We start from the raw sequence: 18,140 nt of genomic DNA on the forward strand, positions 1-18,140 counted from the left end.
TTTCGTTGTGCTTATGTTTTGATTTATTAAGTTGTGCCACTGTTTAAAAAAAATAGCAGCAGGTACTTGTTGGCATTAATACAGTCTTTAGCTGTTATTAATGTGTTGTTGGAAAAAAACAATTTCAAAATTAAAAAAAATCAAAGGTACTACTGTCAATGTACTGGGTGTCTAAAAAAAAGCTCGCACACATCATGTTTGCAGCGCCGTTAGCTTCCAGATGTTACTCACATGCCACCGTGGAGTCAGATGAGGAGTTTGACGCCCGCTGGGTCACCTACTTCAACAAGCCCGACATCGACAACTGGGAGCTGAAGAAAGGTTGTCATTATTCAATGTATGACCACCATGACTAAAGTTGAGCTAATGTCGATGAAACAAGCAACATGAAAGATTGCGATATTTATTCATTAGTATTTTTTATTTTTGAAGGGATGAACACTTTGATCGGGTATGACCTGGTACCCGAGGCCAAAATCCTGGATTCGGCTCTTAGGGCGTGCCGGAGACTCGACGACCTGGCTAGTGCCATCCGTATCCTGGAGGCTGTCAAGGTGAGTTTCAGCTTTCCTTCATAACTTGCATTGTTGATTTGATGAATAAGTGTATTGTGCATTGATAAACATTTCAATCACTAAAAAATGTAAGTTTACACTAAAATTATCTAGAGAGACGTACAATCTGACAAATTTACATTAATACAATTCTAGTAAATTTCTTAAATTTGAGGTCTTCTCATTGTGATCTTCTAGAAACTAAGATTGGTTTTTGTTTTGCAGGATAAAGCGGGCCCTCACAAAGACATTTATCCATACTTGATTCAAGAGCTGAAGCCCACGCTGGCGGAACTCGGCATCTCCACGCCGGAGGAGCTCGGCATTGACAAGATTTAGCAGGCAAAGGTAACTGAATTTTTGATAGATTCTTGTATGAGCTATAAATGGACCTTTACTCAATGCACATTTCATTTTCTTTTTTTTTCCCCCTTCAGGTGCTTGGAGAGATGAACTCTCCTAAATTGTCTCCTGTTAAAAATGTCTATAGCGTTGATCGATTTCCATATTGTCCTATTATGTAAAAAATGGTGGACTGGATAAACATATACTGTAAGAACTCTGTGTGTGTTTGTTCAATCTTAATTACATAATGGATATACTGTACAGGTTGCTCAAATGTGCATTTTCTGGTGTTTTATTGTTAAAAAAATGTAATGTGACATGCCACATCTTCACATGGCAGGGTAAAATGGTTAAAATTTAATTATTTTTGTGTAGTTATTATGAAACCCGCTATCTATTTGTTTTTCCAAAAAATCTAAGTAGTTATTTTTCATAATTATTCGTTTTTTCCGACTCAAAAATTACAACGCTCCTACCACAAAACCTTATTTTGAAATGTTAACCGGAAGTGGAAGCAAAACCTAGCATTAGCAACCTATCGTGATTGTCAGTGTACTACCGGTCAGTGTTGCCAACAAACTGGCTGGTCATGGGTGTGCTGCGGTGCTATAACTTGTGACAACCGACGCCAAAATGATGAATGACATCTCCGAGGAGCCCGAGAAGGACAACCTGCTCGAAGCTCCTCGTAATTTAACGGTAGACCTCTCGCGGCCAGCGAAGGCTAGTCGAGCTAAAAGCTAAACGCATCTTGATGGATTAGCTAGCTAGCTGGCTGAGTTGAACTACCCGATTTGTGTCTTTATGGGGCGTTTACGCCGCTAAAGGCTTGACTCGAACTAACGTCTTCTGTATGGGGAGAATGTTGGGACGGATTTTATTGACGGGGTGCTTTTTTTTATATATATATATATAAAATTACATCAATTGGCTAGCTCAGGATTTGCTAGCTCATGTTATGTTTCGTGTGAATCGAAGTTTATTTACTCAACTGTAGCGGGTGCCAGGCATTTATTGGGCTGATTTATCCGGTTGCCAACCAATCACAGGGCAGCACTGTCAATATGCAGTGTCAATAACGATTAATTGATATGCAGTTTTCAAATTATTCTTGATAATCGATCAGGACCTTGTTTAAATTTAAATCAGAATAACAGACTCTTAACTGTAAATATCTGATTTCTGTAGTCCTCCACAAAAGCAGACCTGTCTATCTTATTGTGAGAGATTCAAATTGAATTTAAGTTTAATTTTTTTTCCAGTTAATTTTGTCCATCCCTGCTGTAAATTTTCCTTATGAAAATAAATGAATGTGAAAACTTTTGTCTACACGTGCCCTGAGATTGACTGGTAACTGGTAAAAAAAGTTAAGGGTGTGTCGGCCCCACCTCAACCGCATCCCAAATAAGGGCAAAGGCTGTCCAAAGTGAAAGAAAGGATTCAAATGACTCATGTGAATGATTCCCCTCTATTTTGCCACTCAAGGCCCTCGGTAGTGGTGCAAGGCCTAAAAGTGGTGATGGAGGCATCAGGCCGACAGAGAAGAGAGGACCGTATATCATGTCCAGGGCGCCAGCCATCCACCTCAAACTACGTGAGTAGTCTGACATTAAGCATGTCAGCAATTTGACACAAAGAGAGTCTTTATAGTCCCCAAAAATGGCATGTTCAGTGCTTCCATTCACACGTACACACAGTGAAAATTGGTGAAATGCACATCTCAGCAAAAAGTGATTCTATTTTAGCCAACACCATAAGAGTGCGAATTAGATTTTTTTTTAAGTCATTCACGACCTCTTATTATATTATTGTTATATTATTATATTAATTTATTTTTGTAAATTGAACTATTTGCAAGTTTATTCGAAACTATTTATGACTTTACTCTTGTCATAATAATAAATATTAAATATTTTATGACTGGCTTAAAAATAGGAATATTGCTGTAACAAATTTGGCTTTTTAAAAAATAATATTTGACGCCTTCATTCCATAAAATTAAGATTTGATTATAAATGTATTGAATTGTCACGCGACATCCGTTACCGCCCCCTACAGCGCTGGAGGAAAACAGCAACAGCACATGATCTTAAATTCCAACCAAGTCAAACTTTTATGTTGACAGACCCTTTTATGTTGCGTGTTTGAAGACTTCACAGCGGTGGCGGTCATCTTGCAGTGTATGCTAACCTTTGCTAATGTCATAGAAAAACACAGGGAGCTCGCCAGGAAAGCTCTAAAGAAGAAAGCGCTCGCACCGGGACCTGCTGTCATGCATCAGCCCAGACAAGGAACTAAGAGGTCAGCACAAGAAATGGCGTCATGTCCTGGAATGTCACCCGAGCGTCATTTCCCTCCTTTTCTTTCAATTATAGAAAAGTTAAGTTCAACAAGGGCTACACTGCTTTGAGTCAACATGCAGAGGAAACTTTGATTGCACTGGATTCAGACAGGTAAAGACACAAAATGCTGTTGTTGCAGAAGAACCCGTTCTATTCTGTCCACACACACAAAAGGTTGATAACAGAACTGGTTGGACATGCCGTTGCAGTGATGAAGAGATTGATTTTGAGCAGTGCTCCTCGGGCTACTCTTCAGCTGAGGTGAGTCACTCCCACACCCAGACATTCTCCCCCGCATAATTTCCCCTTTTCAAATGGGTGGCGGCAAAAATGGAGCTTTCATTTTTTTTATTTTTCATTTCAGAATGTAGTCAATGTGCACTATCCGGGTTGCTTTGAAACTTCGCTGTGTACCTTCCAGATCCATCCGGACTTGAGTCGTCAGCTGCTTCAGGACGGCTACCGCCTGGACGAGATTCCCGACGACGAGGACTTGGACCTGATCCCACCCAAAGCTATGGGTTCCTCCGTGTGCTGCTGCATGGAGACTCCGTCCTGCTGCACGCAGTGAAAGGCCACCGCTCCGTTGCGGGCCGCCAAAGCAGGTTTGTGGCCCGTGTCGGAGGCCGGCGGTTGCTGCCTTCTTGACGTTTCCCACTCCGGAGCCGAGAGCCGGGCTTCTTCTGAGTGGCATCGCTGCGCAGGTGGACAACAGCAACAAAAAAAAAAATTGCCTTATCCACTGTGACTCCAAAGCTATTTTTGTAAAAAAAAAATTTTTTTTTTTAAAATACGTCTAATTGCAACTAGAGTGACTGGTGTGGACGTGCGGCATCTTCATGTTTTATCTGCAATTTCCTGACTGCTGTTACATTCATCTCACTTATTCCTACATTTACAAGCTTGTTGGATTCAAATAGGATATCAAGTACACGTTATTGTGTATGCATTTTGAAAAACAAATAATATTGCTGGCGTTGAGGCCAATGTTTTTTGTTTTTTTTTTCTTCTCCAAATTATCGACCAATCTGAAATGCTGACTTGCTCTCTTTGATGATGCAATGCTAATGGCTCAGTAATCATTCTGTCTTTTTTTTTTCTTCCCTTTATGAAACATGCTGGTTTCGAAGAGGTTTCCGACCAACGGCAGTCATATGTCACCAACATTAACGCGCTTTACTCCGGTAACATTCCGTCTTCTAACATTGCAACCTCTTTCTCGCAAAGTAGCACTTTCGCGCAACAATGCAATGCTTTTTTTAATAGCAACCTTTTTCCTTGTAGTCTTCCTATATATTTTTTTCTTTTCAGCGTGGTCCCAAGAGGCCTTCATTATCTCCTGTCAAAACGTTAACATGAGCACTGTTTCCAAGCTACTAAAGCCAATGAGTGAAGTGGGAAGGGTACGGACATGTGAAAGTCAAATAATACACTATAAATGTATTTAGTTTGGAAAAGAATGTGCATGTAGGCTAGGGTGTTAAACCAAAGGGGTTTCTGATGTTTTGGGAGGCAACGTTATGTCAAGTCGTCGAATTATTTATAATATATTTATAACTTTGAGGTGGTTAGTAGGAAAAGAATTGGTTTATGTCACTTTTTTCTTCTTCACTTTGTATGACAGAACTGTCATCGGTGTGAAAAACAAAGGGCAAGTACTTTGCTTTTTATGCACTGTACATTTGTGGAATGGAAGAGCATTTTTCTTGTGGTTTCAGCCCGCACGATACGTTCACTCGTGTCGTGGTGTTCTTCTGGAGGAGGCCAAGCACTTATTCTATAAAACGCATCGTAAAGCGCCTTCAAATGACTTTCTGACGCAATCGACAAAGTTTTCATACAGTGTGCCAAGAGTAGGTTTGTGCTCATTCTATTGCATTTGCACTTTTAGCTCAATAACATTTGCTACATCTCCTCAAGACACAACAAGACCGTTTGAAATGTCACAAAAGCAGACATGGCACCGTGAAGAACTCCCAAGGAATTTTGTCTTGTCTGTGGATAGTTTTATCTGAAAGTCGTCAGCCAAGGTTGAAGTGGCCATTCCAGTGATACTCAGCATATTGACTTTGATTTGGGGGACATTTTGTCACGTTTCTAGTTTCAGGGACTGTGAGTTCACCATCCATACTTCCTCCTCATTCTCCTCCTTATCTACCTTCACTTCCTTCATTTGAAAGTCCTAAAAAAAAAAAAGACCCTTTTTAATTTAACATCAGTGGTTGGTAGCAAAAGTCAACATATGTTATGCAACCGCTGGACAATCTACATTTATTATTTTACAATGCGTGTATGTTTATTTTTTAATAGGACTGCTGTTTTATTGGTTTACAATACATGATAAAATAAAAGAGCCATTCTGACTCGTGATTTTATTTTGTCCTCCAGGGGGTAGTATAGCGCTACCGTGCATTTTAATGCCTTTGTTATACTAATCAGCTAATGATGCGTTTAATGTTGACTCGGAGTTGATATATATGACACAGCAGGAGATTTACTGATTATTCATCTAATATATTTATTGGTTTACCTGTACGTTCAGTCTCGGGTGGTATAATTGCGCAAACAAACATTTGGCAGATTAGTTTCGAAAAGTGGCGAAGTTCGTATTCTTTGGAAATTCCCAGCTAATTTGAACGCAACGGGCCACGCAATGTCCACGGTGGTCTTCCCTTTGCCGGACACGTTTCCGCAAGTGAGCACTTACAATACTTGTGCCACCGTGTTTACTTGGGGTGTCATTTAGAAAGAAGGGGGCGTGGCTCGTGATATCATCATTAAAATAAAAGCTAGGGTGCGAAAGGGTCATGTTCCATTTATAGTGAAAAGAGGAGAAAGAAGCGGAGCAAATAAGAACTTTTAGCGCCTTTTGCGGCGAGTGTGAATCGTGAGTACATTGCCCCCTCCCCTCCTCTCTTTCCGCCCCGGACGTGCGCGTACTCGTCTGCTGGCGTGCGCGTGTGTTTACAAGTGAGTTTGAACGAGTGCCAGCAGCGAGGCAATCGGGAGGCATGGTGGACAACTCCAGCAGTAGTAAGGCGCAAATGGTGAGTAGTGCTCTTCTCCTCGGGCTCCTCTGTACTCCATTTTACTAATACCAGAGAAACTAAACGAATAATTAAATTCAGCTTTATTTTTAAACGGTTTGCTGAATTAGCGCGCGCGAGGACAAGAGCCTTTTTAAAAAAGTCGAGAAAAAAAAAACGCCACAATGCACATTTAACTGTGACTTGTCATATTTTTTTTTTTTTTAGGTATTTCAAAAACCTTTATTTAATTACGGAGGAGGATGGAGTTGCTCGCTAAAGAGTAAAACGGCGATATTATTATTATTTTTGACAGTTTGCGTCTTCATTTTTACCCGTAGGTCATTTTACGTTACTTGTTATTGAACCGCCCTTAGCTACATACGAATCGTTTAGTGATATTTACATATTTCACTTTTAAAGCTAAACGACTTTAATTGGCATTTAGAAACGTCGAAATATGAAAATATTTGTCTCGGATTTTTTGGCGAGAACGTTTTTAAATCGAAAATGGACCACACTTGTGCAGCTAGTTTAGGAATGGTGTTTAATTTGTTTAAAGCGTAGCTTTTTCAGTAAGATGTTGTTCTGGGTTTACCAGTTAATTTGTTCTTATCTATTCTCTGACTGTACTCTATCCACCCATCATCTATCTATCTATCTATCTATCTATCTATCTATCTATCTATCTATCTATCTATCTATCTATCTATCTATCTATCTATCTATCTATCTATCTATCTATCTATCTATCTATCTATCTATCTATCTATCTATCTATCTATCTATCTATCTATCTATCTATCTATCTATCTATCTATCTATCTATCTATCTATCTTTTTTGTTCGAGCATGTGATAAAACAGCTGCTCATTGTGTATACTAGTCAATCATTGTCCAGTTTGTTTGCAAAATTATGAATAGTCTCTCTTACTTTGCCTTATGGGCACATTTCCTCAATTTGCGCAATGACGATTGATTCGTGTGATTGCAAGTCAAACAATACAGCAGGAATGCAATTCTGGCTTTCATGAAAGTTTTTCTCTTAATCTTGCTTTTCACAATTGCATTTATTGTATTGACATGTCATTTATTTCGATTTACATTTGAGCCATGAATAACAAGCTATTTGATGGTCTGCAGCCCAGCATGTCTCAGGAGCCCGGTGTAGCCTTTCCTCAGAACACCTCCACAGGGGGGATGAAGCTGGAAGCGGTGATGGAGCAACTTCAGCGGCAGCAGCAAGCCCGGTTGGAGATGGAGCGCAAGGAGAGGAAGCTGCGTGAGGCCCACATCATGTACGCTCAGCAGCTGGCCGCTCAGCAGGCCATCCTGGCGGCGGCCCGGACGCCGGGGGCCAACTTCATGGGCAGGGGCCTGGCCGGAGTGGTGCCGCCTCCGCCGCCGCCCCGCGTGACCAATCAGAGCAGCGTAGACTCTGAGAAAGAGGACGATGAGGACCGGGGCCGCGACTCGGCCGAGGAGGACGACGACAATGAGATGATGGATGGCGATGAGCGTAGCGACGAGGACGGCGAGAGCGGAGGCGGTGCCGGCGGCCTTGAATTCCTCCGTAAGCAGACGCTGGCGCTGCAGCAGAGCGCCGCCCGCATGCCGCCCGCCCGACCTTACGGCAGCTTTGCGGCGTCGGCCCCGCAGAGGGCGCCTTCCCCGCCCGTCCGGGTCAAACAGGAGCCCGACGAGGACTTGTCGCCGGCGGGCGCTCACCCGGCAACCTCCCCCAACGGCCAGGCCGACTGGAGCTTCGACGAGCACTTCCGACAGGTCGGTTTCCTCAAAGTTTTTGTTTTTAATCATATGCCGTATCGCAGTTGTCCTAAGCAGGCAACAACCAAAATCTTTGTTTGTTTGTTTTCACGGTCATGGTTCAATTCTGTTTTGATACGTTTGGGGGAACAAAATGCAAAACAGATCTCATTACACCTGTTCACAGCCAGGCATTACACAAACAAGCGGTTAGCACATCTGCCTCTCGGTTCTGAGGTCGGGGAGTTTCAATCTGAGCTCTCGGCCTTCCTGAGTGGAATTTGCATAGGTCTGTCATGCGTGCGCGGCGCGGCTTTTCTCCAGGTAGGCTTGGAGCAGACTAGTCCACTTTACAACTTGACTTTTGATCAATGCAGACGTCCGTTGTCAATCATTGTCCCTCTTATGACTTGAGTTTTGTGATTTTCAAAGTAGTGAAAAAAAAAATACCAAGGATGTCATCAGCAGCTCGTGAACGTCTCATCGACTTGATCCCATTTGTGTCAATGAAGAGTTGTGCAATCTCTGTTGTGGCTTAACCATTCCCCCCCCCCCCCCCCCCCCGCCGCATTCCAAAAACACGCTCGTTGGGGGGGGGCCGCCTATATTTGCAGGTGTTTTCTTATCCAAAACGCTTCGATAGATTTGCAGTTTTTTATCGGACGCTAACCGATCTTGGATTAGCAAGGGAAAAAAAAAAATCACCAATCAGAAGATGATTTAATCTATCGAAACAACTTGTTTATTTACATTCCAGTCGACCTTTGGTATTCAGACAAATTCGCTAATAATTGCCCATCGGATTCGAAAGTTTGTGTGGACATGGCTCCAAAAGCTCTCCGTAGGATCGTCAATTTTATTTCCACGGACAGTGAGTCATGTGAAATTATCACGAGGTGTAGGCGGGAGGTTTTAAGTGATTGCGGTTTATTTAGCGCGCACGAGTCTGATTGCTGAGGGGAAGAACTTTGTCTTCTGATCTTCCACTTGAGGATGCTGGAAGAAGATGGAGATGGACTTATGCTTGTTTGATTTCTCCGTTTAGCCCCCTACTGTTAGCCACAGGCTAATCTCACCAGCTTTGCGTATCCCTTTCCATGGGAAAACCCCGGGAGGCACGCAAACCGGCCCATCGGATTTATATCACCATACTGGTTCTGCGAGTCGTCTTGTAGAACATGAAATGAAAGGCGTCGAGGCGTTTTTCTTCTTCTTTTTTTTCCAACAATTTGACATTGCTATTAAGAAATTTTTTTTGTTAATTGGTCATGTTTAATGTTGCCTTAATGGGTTGCAATCAACACACACACACATTTCCAATTTTCAGCTGAATGTTTTAATGCTTGCCTTTATTTCCAATCTTCACATGGTTGTTGTTTTTGCCTTACATTCGAAAATGAAAGCCGCTATTTGGGTGACGTCACCTTCCCACATTCTTGTAGACGCTTCCAACATGTGTGTGTAGCTTTGACCCACAATTGGCTTTTGTGGCAAAAAAAAGCCGCTTAAGTGAGTCCTGGCATCGAGCCAGGCTCGTGCGCAACGTGAGCACTCTCCTTACGTGCGTATGTGTGCGTGAGCCTCTGGCTTGGCTCGGGTCCCGCTCGTCAAGTCGTCAGGCTGTGGGTGGTTGTCCGGGTCAACGTGAGGATTTTGGGTGGGAATGTTGGAAGTCGTACACACAGTAGCAGAGCTCGGAGCACTCCCGCGGCCTCCTACCTTCCTTCCCCCGCAATCCCCCCACCCCCCACCCCACCCCCGAGCCTCTCCGGCGGAGTTTCGGCCGTGCGCCAAGTGCACTTTCCCTTCAAAATAAATATTGCCTCAGCACAACGTTACAGAACATCGGAATGCGTAGTTGGACAGCGGCCGAGCTCCACGCGGCCCGGCGCGGTAGTAGGACACGGCGAGGTATCTCGACTTGTATCGCGTGTCTGGATTTTATTACACTCTATATTTAACAGCAAATGTCTCCCGAGCGGTGCTTCCCCCTCGGCCCTTTTTCCAAATTTAGCATTTGGCGGCAATGACGCAGGCGAAGGAACGTAGCAGCAGCAACAGCTGTAGCAGTCGTAGTAGTGCCTCTGCCAAGGAGGTTACAGAATAGTTTCTCCGCCGTTTATACAAACATAAAAGTACTCTGGCTATTTTAAACTAGAACTGTTTTTTTTTTTTTTTTGCTGGCTGGCTGGCTGTTTCCATGACAAAATAGACTTACTAGTTACTACCACTGACTACTCACTACGAGAGATGCCCCGATATTCTGTATCGTAGTGGCTACGATTAGCATAAATCCAAACATGTCTGCTCTGCGGGATTACTTTTCACGACAACAAAACGAAACAAGCGGTTTCTCTTGGAGGAATTTCGTTGCTTTAGAATTCAGGGGTGTCATTTTTGTCGGGGGTTGCATCATATAGGTCATTATGTTAAGCCGAATAAATGTGTGAACACCTCATATGATATGAGCAACACATTAAATGGATGAGTCAGACCCAGAATTTTTTTTTAAAAAGGTGACTGGTAAGGTAAAAAATAAATCTCAATTTTTTTTTTTTTTTTAAATTGAAGACAGTTTGTAATTTTAGTATCGCTGCATAAACTCGATTTTTCTTCTCGGGCCTCATAAAATGATGTGGCCGGGGCCACATCCGGCCCGCGGGCCTTGACTTTGACACCGATGCTTTCGATGATGTCGTGGAAAAACGACTCTTCTCAATGTACACTTTAAGTTGAGTTTTGCAAAGGCTTAAGATGCAAAAGATCCAAATATATCATTTTGTTCTCTACTATGACCTAATTTCAAAAAAGAACTGAATCTAAAGTGTGGAATTCTTGTCAAGAGTTGCCTGATTCGGTAAGTTGACCTGGCTTTTGTCAAAGATCAGAGCCAAGTAAAGTTATAGCCATTGGCCCTATCAGTGGCCCGATGTCTTTTATTAGCGGAGACCGCGCGAGCCTGCGGGGGTTGGAGGAGGATGGACTAGAATTGGTCTGGCTTTTTTTTTTTTGTTTTTTTTTTTGTTTTGTTTCCTCTCTTTTATCTTCGCTGTCATTATGTCAGCTCTGCAGTATTTAATGGCAGCTCATCTCTTCAGGCAGTTTCAGGTTGCACCGCTGTAGGGGGAGGAGGACAGAGTAGCTTTTTTTTTTGATGTCATTGTCTTTGAGAAGCGAAAGAGAGAGACAGACAAGTCAGGCAGGCAGATGCTGCAAGTACACCCCCCCCACCCCCACACGCACTTCCCACCTTTCCACCTTCCCTTTAATAATGGCGAGAGCCATCTAAAGTGGTCCCATGCACTTAACATCCAGCCGACCTGCTCTCCACGTCGGCCATGTTGAAATGGTCAAGCAATTTAATGGCGAGGAAACTACACGGCCCTCAGACAATCTATAATTAAATGAAACCATGGGGTGCTGAACACAGTTGACGATTTGGAGCTGAATTAGATGCTTTTTTTTTTTTTTTTATACATAAATCAACGTGAATAGTAAAAAGTAGCAACATATATATTTTTACAAATATTTTAGACAATTTAATTATGCATTTTCAAAACAGCGCAGCCCTGAGAGACAAGCTGTCATCAGGATGATTTTTATTTATTTATTTATTTTACTCGGACTTGCAAGCACGGACTTGACACAAGCACAGTTCAACTCGGTTGATAATAAGCAGCAGCATTCATTGCACAAGGCTGCTCACCATTCTTGCCGTCACTTTGGAAAACAAAGATATAAATATATAAATAAATATAAACAGGGATGCAACATGTATGCCCACTTCTCGGCTACTAGTTGGGACAGGTTTACAGGACCGATGGGGAGGGGGGGGGGGGTGTAGGACAGAGGGGGACGTCCGCTGTTTTTTTGCTTCCTAAACAGCAGAGTAAATAATTGCCAAACGAGGGAGGGCACAATGGCGTCGCGTGGAGGGAAGCTCGGGGGAGGGGGGCGGGCGGCAGGCCATCCTCTGCACTTTGGCCTCTGCCACGATGGGACATTGGCTGCGTGACCCCTGTAATCCAGCCCCACAAACCAGCAGCACCTCCTTCTCACACACGCATGATAATCCCTGTGTGATTAATGCAGTATTAATCAGGCCTGCACAACGGAGACCGACTGTATCGATGGCGATGGTGTGCTACAGGTGGCGCATCACCCGCTCTGTGCAAAATACAGACGGCACGATAGGCACAAGATTGCAATGATGATCAATGGTGCTCTTGTCTCGCTATGAAAAAATAATAATATAATAAATACGGTGTACTTTTCAATAAAAGACAATTTGCGATTGAACTTGTCAGTGCTGTAAATGCGACATTTCCCTCTATTCAATTAATTTACAATTTTATATATAATGACGTTGTCACCTCTTTCTTCATTTGTGTCATACTTTAAATTTGTTGCAAATATGGACAAAGTGATCAATAATTTCTTTTTAAACTTTGGAAAGACCTTCAAATATCTGACGTTTTTATTCATTTTATTTACATTTACATTCTATTTTCAGTCTTTTACCAAGGAATTCCATCATCGATATTTCTTAATAGTTTAAGTATTAATCTACATTCCAGGAATTTTTGAAATAATAATTTATTATTAAATAATAATTAAAAAAAACATTGAATTAGAGGTTATTTTCAAACTTTTGACTGCTACCATACATTTTCTATACTAAGATTATTTTTATTTTTGTTGTTTGGTGCCATAGCATTATTTAATTTAAATTTTGCAATGATTTATTGACTCTGTGTTGTAGCGAGGCATATTCACACAGACACATGGAATCGTTCCCGATGTCTCGCGTCGGCCACCTCCCGCCCCCTCGAAGCCGGCTCGTGGCTTTCGGTCCCCCGCCAGCCCGGCCTGTTGCATAATTTAGCTGTCGCCCCAGCAACGCATCAGCCAGGAAGTGAGGGCCGCCACCACAGCTGCAGCTCGGGAGGAAAGATCGATAACGATTGCGTGCTTGAGCTTTTCGAGAGGGAGGAATGTCCGTCCTACCCGCCGTTCACGCTTCATTTACGACCAACGCCGAGGTCTTTGCATCGAAGCGTCCGGTCGGCGGAGCCGAGGTTTTGTTTTGACGCCGGGATGTGTCATGGAACAAGTCAATCTGAGCTGACCAACACGTTACTACTGTTGCCGTCGTCCAATCACGACTGACCGCGGCAGTTATCTTTACCCAAGTGGAAAAACTAGCTGTCGGCGCAATAATGAAAAAAAAATCCACAGCATAAAAGACATTAAACATTATTTACAACTTTATGGTTTCACCAGGATGTGAGCTAGCTGTGAGCTAGCACTGTCTGTCATTTCTGCTTAAAAAAAAAAGTTTGAACCCGCTTTTGAAACGATCTTTCCTTTTATTTGTTAACACACAAGTTGCATTAAGATGACAAAATAGCAACTCAAGCGGCGTGACTCATTGACTCCATTACGGCGGATCTGGTTTCACGCTGATTTATTCTCGTCAGCCCTCCGGGAGCGGCTCCGCCGTTTGTGCTCGTCAACCCGCCGTCGTTTGTCACCGCTGGACTTTTTCCCCCAGCCCTCGACCCAACCTCTCTCTTCGCGCTCGAGTGTGACAGGGTGGAAAGTTCACTGCGGACTTCACATTCATTTATAAACTGCTTGTACGGTATTAAGAAAAACCGAGCTGTTGGTATAATTATTTACTTTGTCCGGGTTGAGTCACTGCTCCATGACCCCCTCACCCATATCCTCTGAATGGAGGCGCCTCAGCTCCCAATTCTTTTTTTTATTGACATTTTTTTTTTTTCTCTCCCCTTCCTGATGAATGTGCCTTTGTGCCTAATGTTGCCTGACCGTAATGGCTGCATGTTGAATTTCTGTCAGGACGGAAATGCAGAGCCGCGCCAATTAGCAACATCTAATTCTATTTTGTTTTCCAGTTTCCAGTCGAGACGGGCTATATTTGAGCATTCAACTCAATTTAATCCGATGATTGTGTTTAATAACGACATAAGTGGTAAAAAAATGATTCGGTCCGACGATACGTATCCGCTCGGAGTTGAGTATGATAATGGTTAAGCGATGGTGGCCTTCCTTCCTGCGCTAAGCTGCTAATATTGGAGCTACGTCGTCGGAAAAGGAGCTACGATTCAGAATTTGAGCCAAGTTTTGGACTTCGGTTGCGAGGTCGAATTTGTGGAGCCAAGGAATTGACGACATCAGGTTGAAAGTAAATTTGAAACGTGATTCAAATTTGGGGGGGAAGAAAATTGGCTAAAGTCGCGTGACTTCATCTGTCGCAAATCGAAACGTGTCTGCGTTATATTTGTGATTTAAATGGAAAATTTGTTTTCATTTAAAAATGTATACACCACCGTTCAAAAGTTTGGGGTCACAAAATTGTTTGGGTGACCCCAAACTTTTGAACGGTAGTGTAAATATTATAATAAAATATTATGAATTAAATATTATAAATTATATCATATTTGTATAAGATTATATATAATCTATGAATATAAGTATACATATATATTATAAAAAAATTTACACAGAAGATTATATATATAATCTATAAATAATTATCTAAATAAATATATACACTACCGTTCAAAAGTTTGGGGTCACCCAAACAATTTTGTGACCCCAAACTTTTGAACGGTAGTGTATGTCTTTTTTGTATTTCATTAAAAAATAATTGACAATACAACTTTGGAACTCAACCAAACAATTGGGCAGAATGTGAAACTATTTATTTCCATTTTCATGATTCACTAACAGGCGCAAATGAGAACTAATGTTTGGACACTTTTTGGACCGTTTCCACTCGCTCTACTGTACTACATCACATGCCGTTTTTCAATCTCGCTTTGGATTGCAGACCCGTGAAAATGTCACGGCGGGTGCTTCAGTGACCTTTTCACATTGATCTCAATAAGTGTATCGGGAATAATCGCGTGGCACGCACACAAACCTCACTTTGTGCTGACCTGCTCTTAACACCTACATGTGGAAGACCCCCCCCTCACTCCCCGGCCAGAAATAGAGGTATTGAATTTAGTAGGCAGATGAAGGGGGAGGAGCGGCTTTAGCGGTCTGGCTCGACACACCACGCCGCCCCACCCAGAGGAAACATTCCAGACGGAATTAAAGAGTTAACTCTTCAAACAGTGAACATTCCCACAGGGGGCTTCCAACAAGAGACGAGCGAATGGGGGTAGGAAGGCGAGATGGCGGGTGTTTGCTCGCCCGTGTTATAGTTGGCCCCTGATTGGTGATCTTTCAATCCAGTTCAACCCCCTTCATCAGTGTCACGGGGGCAGTAAAAGAAAGAAGCCAAAGGGCCTGGATGGGAGGAGCTGATGGGAGGGAGGGCCTGCTGGTGCAAGCAAAGACACTTTTTTTTTTGGTGCAACTATCAAAGGAGTGTCACAATAATGTCACTTTTCAAGAATATGCGCTCAGTTAAAAATCGTGATCAATTCTGATATAAATTCTTTGATTTAGAATTTCAAAATGACAGAAGGACAACCTCCCGAGTATTTATTTCATATTAAATTCCAGTTTTGCTTGACTTACATTTTATTGTTTGATCAATATTACTCAATTTCAATTTAAGCCAATAAGGTTTTTATTACAATTAAAAAAACAAAACAATTTATCAGCATTTTTTTTTTTTTTCCAATTTAAATTTGTTACTATTTCACGAGTGCTCGTTTGTCTTTGGTCACGTGACAAGTTTTGCCGTCCAGCTCCTGTTAGAGAATTGAAGTGAAAGACTAAAAAAAGTTTTTACGTTTAAAAAAAAAAAAAACGCCTCCACTTGTTGTCACATCCCACCCCCACATCTAAATCGACCCCCGAGGATTAACTTCCTCGTCTCCTAATGGAAACTGAGCTACTGATGCTTGGTGTAATTCGATCAGTCGCCCGCTAGCGAAAACCACGACCAACACCCCCCCTTCACTGCCGCCTCCCATTGGTCCTTTCCAGCCCCTCCCACTTGGCGTATCTCAACACCTGCTCTTTAATGAAGGCAAACAGAAGGAACTAAACATATAGCGCAATGAACGAAATACACCTCGGCAGCTGCGGGCCAATGGAGCCCCAAGGTCATATCGGGGTGTGTTGAACAAAGTCTGTTTTGCTCCGTGTCGTGAGCCGCTAAACAATATACGCTTTATAAACGTAGCCAAGATGACTCCCGGCATAATACAATATTTACGTGCTTCCTCATTACATGCATCGTAAAACTTTACCTGCTTTTAAAAATAGGTCAAGGCGTATATTTCGCGCAATGTATTTTAAATGTACAGCAGAAAATGTTTGTCGTCAACAAAATAACTTTTTAGGGGGAAGCGGCAGAAAATGGACGATAGAGACAAAGATCATTCATAAAATTCATTAGCTAAATAACCACATACACAAAAAAAAAGTTAGAGGTATAATGAAAATAAAATATGTAACAATAAAAATAAAATATCTAACAACAATATAATATAATATAATATAATATAATATAATATAATATAATATAATATAATATAATATAATATAATATAATATAATATAATATAATATAATATAATATAATATAATATAATATAATATAATATAATATAATATAATATAATAATATAATATAATATAATATAATATAAAGAAAATAGTTTTGTCAGGAGGGACTCAAAGGCCAGCTAAACATTGCGCTGCGTGACCTCCTCACAAAATGGCGTCTTCTGTCGCGCACAATGGCGAGGACGAAGAGGACAAACGGGTCATCGCCATTTGAACTTGTTGCGTGGACAGACCGGAGAAGAATTTTCACCGAGAAAAATGGCAAAGTGATGAATGATCAAATCACCAAACCGTCAAAGCTAATAATGCATCATGCTAGCAATTTAGTTTCAACTGCTTGAAAGGCATCTTGTTAGAATATTTAGTTTTCCCTTGTGTCACAATATTGGCGGAGGTCCAACCCGGTGTAAGGAGCCCGCTAGGTCCTAACTGGGCCACCGTGTCAAGGCCCTGCGGTAAACACAGCAGCAGCAGCAGCAGCAGCAGCAGCTGACTGACTTGGCTCTGGCTTGCAGCCACGGACGAGGAAGTTTTTTTTTTTTTTTTCCCCCTTTCACTGTGCACTCATCACAGCCGCCTGCCAAAATCCCGTGTTTGCAGCAGCGTGTGGCCACGCTCGCTTGCCAAGCCTTCCAAACGCCAGCGCACTTGTAAGGTAGCAGCTTCCAAAAGCGCTGGCCGCGGCCCAGCAAATGTCACATGATGCTAATAGCGATATAGCCGCGGATCGGCTTCTGACACTCGCACTCCGAGCGGCCGGCTCCTACGGGATCCTAATGATCTCAAGAAACAACAAGAACAATAAGCGGTCGTACCCTCCGGCCCGTTTGGCCTTAAAAGCAGCTCCGTTTAGTAAGAAAAACTCTTCAAGTGCCCTTTTACACTGTTGATACTGTTAATTGGGCCGCAGGAGCTTTTGAAAATAAATCCCCGAGGTGATACACAGTTCAACCTCCATCATGAAAAGTAGCAGTGTTTGAGTCAGAACACGTGATGCTACAGATACTCGAAGTAATCCAACGAAATATTTTTAGAATTGATCATTCTATCCGTAATTTGCATTTTATTGCAAAAGTGTTATTTTCCGACAACTGTATATAAACCCGGTTTTGTTGTTTGCTATGTACTCATCAAACTTTTTAAAGCTCCTTGGATATTGAAGAATGCTGATCATGGTTTTCCAATTTTAACACATATGTCTCTTATTTTGATTAAACACAAGATTAGTTATGAAGTACTCCAGAAATGAGAGAATATCAACTGTTGAGTCTAAAACCAGACATCAATTCAAACTAAATAATGTCTCCAGACAATAATTGGTTATCTGAATAGTTTCCGATTCATTAGCTCCGAACGCCACAATTAAAAATGACGCCAGTCGGAGGAGAATATTCATGTCAGCGCCTCTCAGCCGTCACTGAATTTTGTATGTAGGAAAAACCCCTGACGTAAGACTTCCGGGCTGGAAAAAATGCGAGCGTAGGAGCAGCACAGCAATTACACTCAAATGAAAATGAATGAAACGAGTTTAACATGACCAAACAGCGCCAGGC

General features: G+C 42.1%; 3 protein-coding genes across 4 annotated transcripts in view; all 3 read left to right on the plus strand.

The window, feature by feature from the left end:
* LOC133152354 (cytochrome c oxidase subunit 5A, mitochondrial-like) overlaps nucleotides 1–1,113 on the plus strand; it is a 1,669-nt gene extending 556 nt beyond the window's left edge. The window contains exons 2-5 of the mRNA XM_061275890.1: nucleotides 205–321; nucleotides 433–554; nucleotides 780–902; nucleotides 992–1,113. Of these exons, the coding sequence (XP_061131874.1) occupies nucleotides 205–321; nucleotides 433–554; nucleotides 780–893 (353 nt within the window). The 3' untranslated portion in view covers nucleotides 894–902; nucleotides 992–1,113. The remainder of the gene's footprint in view (nucleotides 1–204; nucleotides 322–432; nucleotides 555–779; nucleotides 903–991) is intronic.
* Nucleotides 1,114–1,260: 147 nt separating this feature from the next.
* Nucleotides 1,261–5,604, plus strand: fam219b (family with sequence similarity 219 member B). The gene is made up of 6 exons (XM_061275887.1): nucleotides 1,261–1,598; nucleotides 2,385–2,493; nucleotides 3,107–3,200; nucleotides 3,275–3,352; nucleotides 3,451–3,502; nucleotides 3,663–5,604. The coding sequence occupies exons 1-6, from the start codon at nucleotides 1,533–1,535 to the stop codon at nucleotides 3,810–3,812; spliced, it is 549 nt and encodes a 182-aa protein (XP_061131871.1). The 5' UTR covers nucleotides 1,261–1,532; the 3' UTR covers nucleotides 3,813–5,604.
* Nucleotides 5,605–5,929: 325 nt separating this feature from the next.
* The window catches only part of LOC133152309 (AT-rich interactive domain-containing protein 3B-like), a 43,208-nt gene continuing 30,997 nt past the window's right edge, over nucleotides 5,930–18,140 (plus strand). For both annotated transcript variants that reach the window (XM_061275826.1, XM_061275827.1), the window contains exons 1-2: nucleotides 5,930–6,288; nucleotides 7,411–8,052. In XM_061275826.1, the coding sequence (XP_061131810.1) occupies nucleotides 6,253–6,288; nucleotides 7,411–8,052 (678 nt within the window). In that variant the 5' untranslated portion in view covers nucleotides 5,930–6,252. The remainder of the gene's footprint in view (nucleotides 6,289–7,410; nucleotides 8,053–18,140) is intronic.

This window comes from Syngnathus typhle, linkage group LG4 (assembly GCF_033458585.1).
Source record: "Syngnathus typhle isolate RoL2023-S1 ecotype Sweden linkage group LG4, RoL_Styp_1.0, whole genome shotgun sequence".
NCBI lineage: Eukaryota > Metazoa > Chordata > Actinopteri > Syngnathiformes > Syngnathidae > Syngnathus > Syngnathus typhle.

Bases quoted from the DNA above. Each gene is read 5' to 3' on its own strand.
- fam219b (XM_061275887.1), top strand. From the start codon at position 1,533: ATGATGAATGACATCTCCGAGGAGCCCGAGAAGGACAACCTGCTCGAA. The intron at 1,599-2,384 runs GTAGACCTCTCG...TTGCCACTCAAG, and splicing joins AAGCTCCTCGTAATTTAACG to GCCCTCGGTAGTGGTGCAAG. The intron at 3,503-3,662 runs GTGAGTCACTCC...TGTACCTTCCAG, and splicing joins CGGGCTACTCTTCAGCTGAG to ATCCATCCGGACTTGAGTCG.